Source organism: Theropithecus gelada, chromosome 5, assembly GCF_003255815.1.
Source record: "Theropithecus gelada isolate Dixy chromosome 5, Tgel_1.0, whole genome shotgun sequence".
NCBI lineage: Eukaryota > Metazoa > Chordata > Mammalia > Primates > Cercopithecidae > Theropithecus > Theropithecus gelada.
Window position 1 is genome coordinate 20818153 of NC_037672.1, and position 11750 is coordinate 20829902.

The window sequence follows — 11750 nt, forward strand, 5'->3', positions numbered from 1 at the left end:
TTCCCATCTCACAATTTTCTTCTTCCCCACACATTCACAAAACCACACAAAATTCTTAATGTTCCCTGATTGTAGTACCATGTTCTCTTGGTCCAGCCTTGGGACCACAGCTCTCCCTGCCTGAAACTTTCATAATTCACCTGCCATCTCTCCCTGAAAAATTCATTCTCATCCTCCAGTCCTACCTAGTCTAAGTAGCTTTTTATGACTCTGTCCCGCCTGCATAGTGTGACTTACATCTGTTTCCAAAGCAGTCTGTGCCTGGTGTTATTACAGGGCTTTTGAAGTTCTAATTTTCATCTCTCAGGATTCAGGGCTTCTTTTCCATGGGATATTTTTCAACTCTGCATTCTAGTACTTAGAAGAATACTTGGGAAATGAATGTTCAGTATATGTTTTGTGAAAGAATCAATTGGCTCACATTTGGGGAAATCCCCACTGATATGAAGGAGTAGTAACATTATTTAGTCTACAGAATAATGCTCTTTTTCTACATAAGGTTTGTGTTGTATTATACATGATTCTGTATTATATATGATTCTGTATTATACATGATTGTGTTGTATTATACATGATTCTAAAAAACCACTATGACTCAACAACAAACCATGTGATTATGATAGATTTACTGAGTGTTCCTTCAGCTTATTATTTCACAGAGGACAAGGACTACAGCTACTGATATTCTTCATTAAGAACATATGATAGGGTCCTAGGAAGGTATTTAGCACATGCCTTTGAAGATTAAGTAAACTAACATACACTATGTAATTAATACACAATTTGGGTCAAGTAGAAGTCTAGGGTAGAGAAGGAAGATATAATTTAAATGTTTAATTCCTATAACTTAAACAATTAACATATCTTTATATTCTGAAATATTTACTAGCACAGTGTCTCTCATATAGTAGGTGATTGATAAATGCATTTTAAATGAATGATTGTTTAATAACATTCTCAAAAATATTTCTAAAACGATCACAACACAAACTGCATTAAGGCTGAAGTTATGACTGTCATTGAGATCTAAAATTTTGCTCTAATAATAGTTATGGAAGGCCACAATCCCGTGCTCAGGGATCCAAGGATAAATAAAGCTATGTTTTCAATTGCAATGCTTATAACAAGTTAATTTTACAGTTTAATCTTCCCAGGGTAGAGGTGGTGGATTTTTCATTCTCACTGTTTATTCTGAGAGGTGAACAACAATTTTCAAAGTACTTTTTAATGACCAATTTTCATTTGGAGGTTACATCCATAACTTTAACTAGGAGGACTTATGGGGTGTAGCGGTGACTTCTGTACTTAAATTACATCAGAAGTGCTAGCATTTATTACTTTCCAGCTTCCCAGTTTAGATGTGTGCCCTTTCTTAAAAACTATCATACAACACCTCCATTTAAAAAATGAGATTTATAGGAGAATGGTGTGAACCCAGGAGGCGGAGCTTTCAGTGAGCCAGGATCGCGCCACTGCACTCCAGCTTGGGCGACAGAGCGAGACTCTGTCTCAAAAAAAAAAAAAAAAAAAAAAATGAGATTTATTCTATAAACCCATAGCAAGAGAATTCCCTCACTCCATATCCCTGGATATTGTATTTTACAGTTTCCTGCTTCCTTTTTCCATGTTTCTCAATGCCTGGCTCTATACTCTGATTGTTTTATACTTGTCCCCAAAATTTTCCTCCTCACAACTTTTAAATTAACGCAGTGCACCTGCGTTTCAGAGTCTGTGCCAACTCTCTCAGATATCATGACTTCAGCAGAAAATCCTGATGAAACTGGACCATGAGCGGACAAGGAACAGATAACCACTGCAATAATACTGTGCATCACCGTATAAAAGGCTCATCTGCAAATTAAAGGAAGTTTATTAAAATAGATGATATGGAAAAAGTGATTTAAAATTCTTGGAAAGGATGTGAGAAAAGTTGAGCAGAATGTGACTTTCACAAGTGCTTGAAATATTAGACGATGTATAACATCCTTATAATAAGTGATCCCCAAAATTAAGTTTAAAAATTAGAGAAACATCCTATTTAATTTGAAAATTCCTACACCAATTTGAAGTGCCTCTGCCTACATCAGAACATCATGTAAATTCCCAATAACAGACCTGAGCATTTTCAATTCCTTTAGGATTGTCTTTAAACAGAAGATACAGCTCATTTGCATTCTCCAAGCTTCCAAATCATATTTGTTTTAGGAAAAAAGTGCATTTTTTACAGACTTCCAGCATCAAAGAAGGTTTTTAAAATCTTTAAAATAGCTTAGATAATGTAATGTCTTTAGGTGACTGAAAGATAAACCCAGATTACAGTTAGAAAAATTGGTAGAGGGCAGGAAGAAATGGACAATAGAAAAAACACAGGACTTCAAGCCCAGTTCTTCTCATAGCTTTATTCTGCAGGACCCCGAAGAGGAAAAGGTCAACTTCAATATCACTGTGTGCTTCCATTTGGAAAGGAACAGCACTTATACCAGCTGGAAGTAATTTTGCTTTTAAACATCCATCTCACTTCATCCTTAACTCTGTTATGGGAATGAATATTTTAAAATAAACATGTTTAGGCATTTATTTTCTCCTCAACTTGACTATCAATGCCTCGTGCACATTCAGTTACTAACTCTTGTATAAACAGTAAGCTCTCTAGAAGCAGACTCTACGTCTCAGTCATCCCAATACTAAGTAGTTCCTTTGTAAATATTTGCTGAATTCATCTTATTTCATCATTATAGGATCTTTATAAGCTACAAGTAGATATCATTACCAACACTGCACAGTGGAAGAAAGAAAGAAACAGCAACATTAAACTCAATGACTACTTTATAGATTCTTACCTTCCTAAATTAAAATTTCTCTAAATTAAGCTTCTCTCCAAATTTAACTTGTTCTTCATACTCTATCTCACAGAATTATTTTATAAATGTCTGTTAGTTCGTTCTATATTACCTTTTTTTCCTCGAATTCCCTGTGGACACAAGAAGACTGGGGGATCAGTTTCACTACAGTAGAATGGGTTGGAGTACAACCCTGTATCTTTGCCTTTAGATGTAACTAACCATAAGATACTTTAATTCATGGAGTGAATTACCAAATGCAAAGCATGGATAAAAGGTATGGGCTAGACCATGGGAAAGTAGTTTCCCATGTTATCATAATGAATATTCATTAAATTATAAAAAGTTACAACCCAAAATAAAACCCTTGGCAGAATATCTATTTGGAGATATAGATCAGTTTAAGAGCTGCATGTGCTATATGTACCCGATATTATTATGAAACTCATGAAGACATTTAGAAGTCATGTTTTTTCTCGTAAAAAACAAAATAATAAGATTTTGAGACATCTTACCCTATGTAACAATGTACAAACAGCACAACAAAAAAAAAAGACATGGATTGTGGGGAAATCGTCATTAGACTGCAGTAGTTACTGTTATCAGTTCAATCTGATTTTCATTCCCATCTGGGCAATGTCACTGCTTAAACTGCTTAACTCAAAAGATCCTTCAAAATATTAAGAACTGTTGACATCTGGAGATGGAAGTCTATTTTTCCTCCAAAACCTTTTTAAAATAAAGACCTATTTAAAAATTTTTTTAAAAATCCAGATCTAATTCCCTAAAGACTTTCATGAGCAGATGCCGCCTGAATACAAGAGGGGACATTTCCCGAAGCCAATACAGATTTCAGGTAATCAAAAAGTTATAAACTGTTGCTGTAAAATGTTTTGATGATTTATTTTTACCTAAATAAATAGTTTGGATGGGGCAGGTAGAGGGAGAGAAGTTTCTAAAAGGTCAATAACATATCCAAAGGGTATTTAAACTGACAACCTATTTCCAATGAGAGAGCCACTCAACCACACTGGCTGTGTTCGTTCAGGAAGAAAAATCAGCCCCTAACATGAGCATGAAGGCCAAATGTTCAATATGGAAAATTCTATATTTATATCCATGTTCAAATTATTCCTTATATTGTCAGAGTGTGTGAAGAGCCTTTATGTTTAAATACTGACAGTCAGCCCTTTTTCAGGTTCTCTAATGCTATGTGCATGTGTGCACATATAGCGCAGCCTATAGTGAAAAGACTGGGCAAGAAGAGGAGGTACAGCCACAGCAATGACAGCAAAGGAGCTGAACTTCTGCCTCTCTCAGTCTTGACACACTTTTCACTTCCCTCTTACTTCCCTCTCAATACAGCCTGATTTTTCACTGTGAAATCTGATGTAAAAGGAAGTTGCACCTAAGGAAATGGGTGTGTATACACTGAATGACGTCTCCATGCCTTTTTAAATTTTCCCATTCCTTTCCACATCCACTGCCGTAATGCAAGGATCTATCATCTGATGAGAATGATGGTGGTGGATGTGGTGGTGTAGGCATTCACTCACTGAGGGGAAATTTACAAAGGACCATTTGTGGGGTTAGGGGCCAGGAGATGTGAGGCACCTCAGACTACTGATGTTGGAGGTGATCATCGATCAGGAAGGGAGTAAGAATGAGGGAACGTCACAGTAACAACATCCAAAGATGACACTGACAACTGCCCTAAATGTACAAAATCACTGGGCATCTGTTAAGCTAGTTTCCAGAAACAGTGTGCACTCTGATAGTCATGGTGCTATAGATGCAAGAACATGCACAGTTCAAAGGAGCAATATCTTGATGTCATGTACTGTGCTCATAAACTCAGTCCACTGAATGGAAAGACATGGAGCCAAAAGTCACTTCCAGCCAATGGCTTAACATGCAATCAAATGTGAATTGTAACTTTGGTCTTTGGTGGGTCTACCACGGGACAATGTGATTTGATTCCATCAATAGTTTTAAATGTCTACTAGTTTTTGTTTTGTTTTGTTTTGTTTTTGAGACACAGTCTCACTCTGTCGCCCAGGCTGCAGTGCAATGACGCGATCTAGGCTCACTGCAACCTCTGCCTCCTGGGTGCAAGCGATTCTCCCTGCCTCAGCCTCCCAAGTAGCTGGGATTACAGGTGCCCGCCACCATGCCCAGCTAATTTTTGTATTTTTAGTAGAGAATGGGTTTTGTCATGTTGGCCAGGCTGGTCTCAAACTCCTGACCTCAGGCAATCTGCCAGCCTCGGCCTCCCAAAGTTCTGGGATTACAAGTGTGAGCCACCATGACTGGTCTAAATGTCTACTAGTTTATGAAGCATTGTACAAGTGCTTACTAGGGGTACAAAAATTAGTAATTCTTGCATGGTACTACTTGCCATCAAAAAGTTACAACTGAATATCTGCAAATGAGACAAATTATGTCTAGTTAATTCTGCCTTGTCATTCAGATCTATATCAACAATAAAAGAAAAGCAAGTTAAGAAAATTCAAAGAATAATTATTTCAGGAGGAGTCAGGGAGAAATCAGTGAGGCTACAAGAGAAGGACACTACATTTCAGATATGTCTTGATGGATATACAGATTTTCACTGGGCAATGTGAGGGCAGGAAGTTAATTCTAAGCAGTGGGTAAAACAGGAGATACAGCTGGTTATGGTCCCAGCTACTTGGGAGGCTGAGGTGGGAGGACGGCTTGAGGCCAGGAGTTCGAGGCTGCAGTGACCCATAATGGCACCACTGCACTCCAGCCTGGGCAACAGAGTGAGACTCTGACTTAAAAGAAAGTGAAAAAAAGAAAAAAAGAGATATGTTTGGAGACCAAGGAACAGTCCAGTTTAGCCAGATCAAGGTGTAGACCTAGCAGCATCATGAAAGAAAATGTTAGGATGGAGAGCTATCACTGCGTTGTAGGAGCCTTGAAAATCAAGCTAAGGAATTTGTATTTTTGATTCTATAAGTAATTGGGGGGGGGCATTAAAAGATTTTGTGCAGGAGAATTCTATGACTCAAGTTAGGTTTCAGTAAATTTGGTTGGTTTTGAGTGGGGAGTAGCAGTCAGTGCAAATAGGATGTAACCGTCATGGCCTAGAGAGCATGCTGAGAACAAAATCTTGGTGGTGGAAATGGAAATTGAAGGAAGAGACAGGCATAAAATACAGAAGACAACCAATAAGTCTTGGTGACTTATTCGTCATGATGAGAATACCATAGAGAAGGAGACTCTTTTGCTTTGTTTGTTTGTTTTACAACATGTCTCAAAAAATGTTGCCACAATAATTGTTTTTAGAAGACAGAGCATGATGTCCTTTTTGACATACTGACTTTAAGGTGTTGGTAAAACTTTCTTATGAGTCTGACCAGCAGAAGAGGAATGGAGCAGACTATAGACTCAAGAGATACTCCCCCATCAAAATAAGAATCAAAGCCACACTTTGATTAGGAAGAGAGTATAGAGGGAGAAGATAATTAAAAGACAACCATGTGAAAGGCTGCACGAAATGGGTAAAAGAGAGGAAATAAGTGTCATAAAAGGAGATCTGGCTGGGCACGGTAGCTCACACCTGTAATCCTAGCACTGTGGGAGGCCAAGGCGGTTGGATCACTTGAGGTCAGGAGTTCAAAACCAGCCTGGCCAACATGGTGAAACACCATCTCTACTAAAACTCTAAAGAAAAAAAAATTAGTCGGGCATGGTGGCGGGTGCGCCTGTAATCCTAGCTACTCGGAAGGCTGAGGCAGGAGAATCGCTTGAACCTAGGAGGCAGAGATTGCAGCGAGCCAAGGTCACACCACTGCACTCCAGCCTGGGTGACAGAATGAGACTCCATCTCAAACAAACAAACAAAACAAAACAAACAAAAAACGAGATCCGAGAGAAATCAGAGAAAATAGAATAATTCAAGCAAGTTGGGAAGGCTTCTTTCATTCAGTATCTGTTGTTGAGCAAATATTACAAGTCAGACTTCATGCTCAATCCTGGGGATGAAGTGGTGAACAGGACAGAAAACCTCTGCTCTCACAGAGCTCACAATTTCCCAAGACATGTTGGTAAACAGCATGAAACAACCCAGTGAGTTCAGAAGGATATGAATTGAGAAAAGGCCCTCAGGAACTTTAACCAAATGAATACTTTTGGAAAACAAATGGGTGATTCAATGCCCAAGGGTGAATTAATTTATAATAATGGGTGCAGTTGTAGAATTTTAAAAGATTTTTCAGACTTGCAAAGGCTCCTTGAACAAATAAGATACTCATCTCCCCACAACCCCCTCCCCGCCTCACACATTAATCTACTTGAAATAGTCACTAAGAAGAGAGGCTATTTAGTAAAAAAAAAACACATTCTGCTATGTATTATTGAAAAGCAATATTATTCACATGTTCTGGAAAAAGTGAGAACACGAAAAATAAATAAAGGGACAAAAAATAGTAAGGGCTTAATAATTTAAGCCCAGAAATATATCTTCAAAACAATCAACTACTGTCTAGTCTACAATTCTGCAGAAATCTTGCATACATATTTTATATTGCATGGCTCATTAATTTCCAAACCATCCATAGCTTTATTTTATGAGATGGCATAAGCTTTAGGCCTGGGGAGAGAGGGTGGCTGAATTTCAACACTTCATCCTATCATTTGTTTAGTACACCCCTTACATTTATATGACATAAAGAAAATAAAATAATGATTGTATGATGAAAAACTTTTCATGGATTCAGAATAAATGGATTTTTCAATATTACCCTTGTGGAATTACTAATTTGAGTTTGCCTTATTTTTAATAAACATAAAACTTAAGCCAAAGCCATGATACATCCATCAAATGACAATTCAAAATTGAAGAGATTTTTTTACTCTACTATTGAAACATACATTTTCCTCCTCACTTTTAGTTGTAGATTACATCACATAACATCTGCCATCCCTAAGTTAGATGGCACAAATTAAGGACACCAATGAATAATTTTGTAGGTTTTTTTTTCCCTCTGACCTTATTTCTGATTATCTCTCAAACACACAGCTGAATTATCATCTCCCTCTTTCTCCCCACTGTTAGCAGGATTACCTCGCAGGAGTGCAAAATAATGGGATTAGACAATGAAATAAAAAATGTGTTTTGGTCAGGCTTTGGGTTTAACATGGAAGCTGGCGGGGCAAAAGTGAGCACTCTAATTTGTAAGAAACCTTCTCTACTTACATGTACTTATGCACAACTCGCCCATTTTCTGTCCTCTCTGGCATTAACAATGTCAATTACAGTGATTTACAGGTGGTGCTCATCAGTTAGCATATTAGATGCTTTTACTTGTTGAGAAGAGAGTATGGAATGAACTTTTTAAACTAAATTATTATAAAGTTTCAGAATTGCAACTCGACTCTGTTCTGTCATTTCCAACATTTCCTCTCTACTTTCCATTCATGTAGTTTCATCCTTTGCCTTTCAGTAAATCATTTTTCACAGTGTTCTATCTCCAAGTCAGGTAATAAAATACACACACACACACACACACGCACAGACTCACACTCTCCAATTTCCGATTTCTCTATCATATACATATATTTCTCTCAGTTAGAGCTTCCAGTTAAATTTTGCTTAGATTCCAGATAAATCATCATATAAACCTCCATCCCAGAGATATATATTCAAGGAAAAAACTGTATCATAGTACAAGATAGTTTGGAAGTTATATAAACAGCCTACTTATTGGAAAGAGAATAAGATATCAGGACTATTATTTTAAAACAAAAATGGAAGATAGAGTTTAAGCCTTTAAAAATCATCCTTTCTCATCCCAGGATTAGTAAAGACCACCCTATATCTGATCACAAGTAAGCAAAGTACTTATGCATATGTTTGGTGAAAATAATATTACATATTTGGGCATCATTCTCTAATATTAGCTTTGAAGCAATGTCAACAAGAATAAAAATGATAATCCAAACTATTTTTTCTTTATTCTTCCCATCATATGACAACTAGCTAAAAATTTGTGAATACAATTCAAGAAACAGGTGTCAAGTCAATTCTCAGCCAGAAAACTAATCACTTTGGTCTCACCTTAGCCAAAGTATACATCAACATATTTCTGTTCTCTAAATAAACAGTGAACACTTGCTGATTCTGGAGATAGCACTAAAAGGTTTGCTTTTTTAAATGTATAGTACTCCCCAGGTGTGACTTCAATTTCATTTCTCATTTATAGTGATTATGGCCACCTATGGCCCTGTGCGTACACTAGACATGCTGATTCAATACCCATCCAGTTGCTGGAAGAACAGGCACAGTCAAAAAGCTGTGGTCACTGAGGAGCCAAGCAATGCAAGCCTTCCAGTTCCGGAGAGGACATTCCTGCCATCTGCTCCAGCCTTGAGTTCCCTGGGCTGCCATGTGTGTGAATGAGTCTCTAGTATGACAACTAGCCCTCTACCCTATGTTTATTCTAAAGAACTGCAAAGACAGAGACCCTACGAACTCAACTCAACACCCAACAACTACTCAGCCCTCTACACTAAACATGCCACTCAGGAAACATTTGATCTCTTAAAGACTGTAAGTATTTCTCACAAGAGATATTCTATATATGCTTGGCTCATAATGAGTGGGCATCTCCAGGTATAAGTGAAAACAGAACTAAATACAGTTACAAGTCAAATGTGGGGCATTACAGGTGATGTTCATATTACTTTTTCCAGTCCAAAGGGATTAAGACTGTTCTCTTTAAAATTTCATATTCAAGTGAGACTAGTGTCCTCCCAGTTACAATGACCTTAACTATTGGAGTGAAGAAAAAAAAGGGAGGGTGTCCATTTCCATTTCTCATGGCCATAAATTCGAATGACTGACTCAAGTTGTTGAGGTGACTCCATTTCCCTGAGTACTAAAGAATGGAGCAAGTGGAAACACCTCTTTCCATGCAAGTTTGCAGCCCTCAAGTCCAAGTTTTTCACCCTCTAAACCCAAACTATGCTATAGCCATATGTGACCCCTTAGCTTATGTAATCCGGGAGCTGGTCCAGCCCTTTATCACTCTCATGTGCCCCAAAATCACTTCCATTCTATTTCTGGCTCCTGTAAAATACTCTGTACACATCAAAACCACCTAATAACAAATCGATGCGACCCAAGACTCTTTGTGGGAGGGCATCGTCCCCTATTTCTCTATGGATCCCACCAAACAGCAAAACATTTCTCCCTGCTTTCGCAGAACGCACGTTTCTCTGAAAGCGAAGATCCTAACACAGTGCCCGATACCTTTCCAAGGCTATACTGTATATAAATTATTTCCAAGTGTCACTGAGGACCATTTTCTCTGAACACACTAAACTGAAGCTAGCCATAAAACAAGCCATACGCTCCGGCTGAAGAATCCGACATGGGCAAGATACCGCCAGTATCTTACCAGGGGACAAAAATACAGTTGTAATGAAGAAACGTTTGGGGGCATAAAGGAAAAGTGGAAGGAGACGACCAATACTATTTCAGCTCATTAATCCCCAGGTGTTAGGGGAAGGAAGCGTGCGGTCTGGAGTCATCTGGCAGATGCATAAACAACCTTGGAAATTTTCAGAGAAGGCAAAAGTACGCACAGGATCGCAGGGGACCCTGCCACGGGCGAGTTTCAAACACACTTCAAACATCTTTTCTTCCCCGACCTGGATCTTGCATGCACCCCCCTCTCCTTTGCACCCCATTCCCGCCGCTCCCACCTCCCCTTCCCAGTCCCGCCAGGTGACTGTGTCTCATGCAGCGAAGGCAACAAGCGTCCCTAGCCGAGGAAGGGAAGGGGCAGCCGTCTCGGCTCGCGAGGGAAGGAGGGCGGAAGCGGGCGCCCGCTCGCAAGCTTATTGCATCCTACCGCCTGTGGAGCTGGCCTCCTCCAGCTGAGCCGAAATGCTTTCCACTCTCCTCACATTCATGTCTGGGGACGCAGGGTGCAGGAGTGAGACTCAGGAGTCCACTGGCCAGGGGCGTCTGTCGACGGGTCTGCACCGGAGCGCACCGCCGCTCGGCCCGGGGGCGTCCGTGGAGCCTGGGAGAGAGAGCTTCGGCGGCGGCGGCGGCGGCGGCGGCGGGCAGGGCGCGCGGAGCCTGCTGCAGGTGCAGGCGGAGGCCGGCGGGGGGCGCCGGGGGCGCTGCGCGGCCCTTGGCTGCGGGGGCGCGCGGGGCGCGCGGGGGCGGCCGAGGCGCTGGCAGCTCGGCGACAGCGGCTGGAAGCGGGCGAGCTGCACCGGCGGCTACAGTGCGGGGACCCCAGCCCCTCGCCCGCGTGGGCGCCGCCCCTACCACCTGCTGCCGAGTCACCGGACTGGGGGGTGCGGGTGGGTACGGGGATGGGAAAACGCAGCTGGTGGTGCGGTGCCTCTAGCGACAGAGCAGATGGACCTGAAAGAGACCCGAGGTGACTTCGCGCTGGGCAGGGCACCCCCGGGAGTTGCCAGCGGCTCTCAGTGGGCGCCTCTAGCACCCCTTGTCACTGCGAGCAGCGCCTGCTCTGGGGAGGGGCTCGAAGGCGCCGCGCCTTTTCAAATAACGCCGCTGCGGCCCCCAGGGGCTCCAACTCGGACAGCTAGACTGGAAATACTGGTGCCAAAGTTAGGCTGAGTTTGAAGGACACCAGAGGGGAAGCGCAAGGAGATGCCCTTCTCCCGAGCCGGGCAGAGCGCCAGGAACTCCTAGACAGGAAACTTCCCATTGAAGCTAGAACCGGTCATGCGACTCGGCTAAGCGTGGGGAAACACTGGCTCTAGACTCCAGGTGAGCATCGCAGGGCAGGGCAGAGGTGAAGAATACCACCTTGGAGACAGGGGGTGGCATAGACCGGTGGCATTTTGGAGAAGCATCCTTGTGGGAGGTTTCATTGGAGATCTCCCAGGCAGGTCAACCAG

At 41.2% G+C, this 11750-nt stretch overlaps 1 protein-coding gene across 3 annotated transcripts in view; it reads right to left on the reverse strand.

The window, feature by feature from the left end:
* Positions 1 to 10964, reverse strand: part of KCNIP4 (potassium voltage-gated channel interacting protein 4) — a 1213657-nt gene extending 1202693 nt beyond the window's left edge. For 2 of the 3 annotated variants that reach the window (XM_025385254.1, XM_025385250.1), the window contains exon 1: positions 10721 to 10964. In XM_025385254.1, the coding sequence (XP_025241039.1) occupies positions 10721 to 10781 (61 nt within the window). In that variant the 5' untranslated portion in view covers positions 10782 to 10964. The remainder of the gene's footprint in view (positions 1 to 10720) is intronic. The other variant, XM_025385255.1, reaches the window with a different exon arrangement.
* Positions 10965 to 11750: the final 786 nt, after the last annotated feature.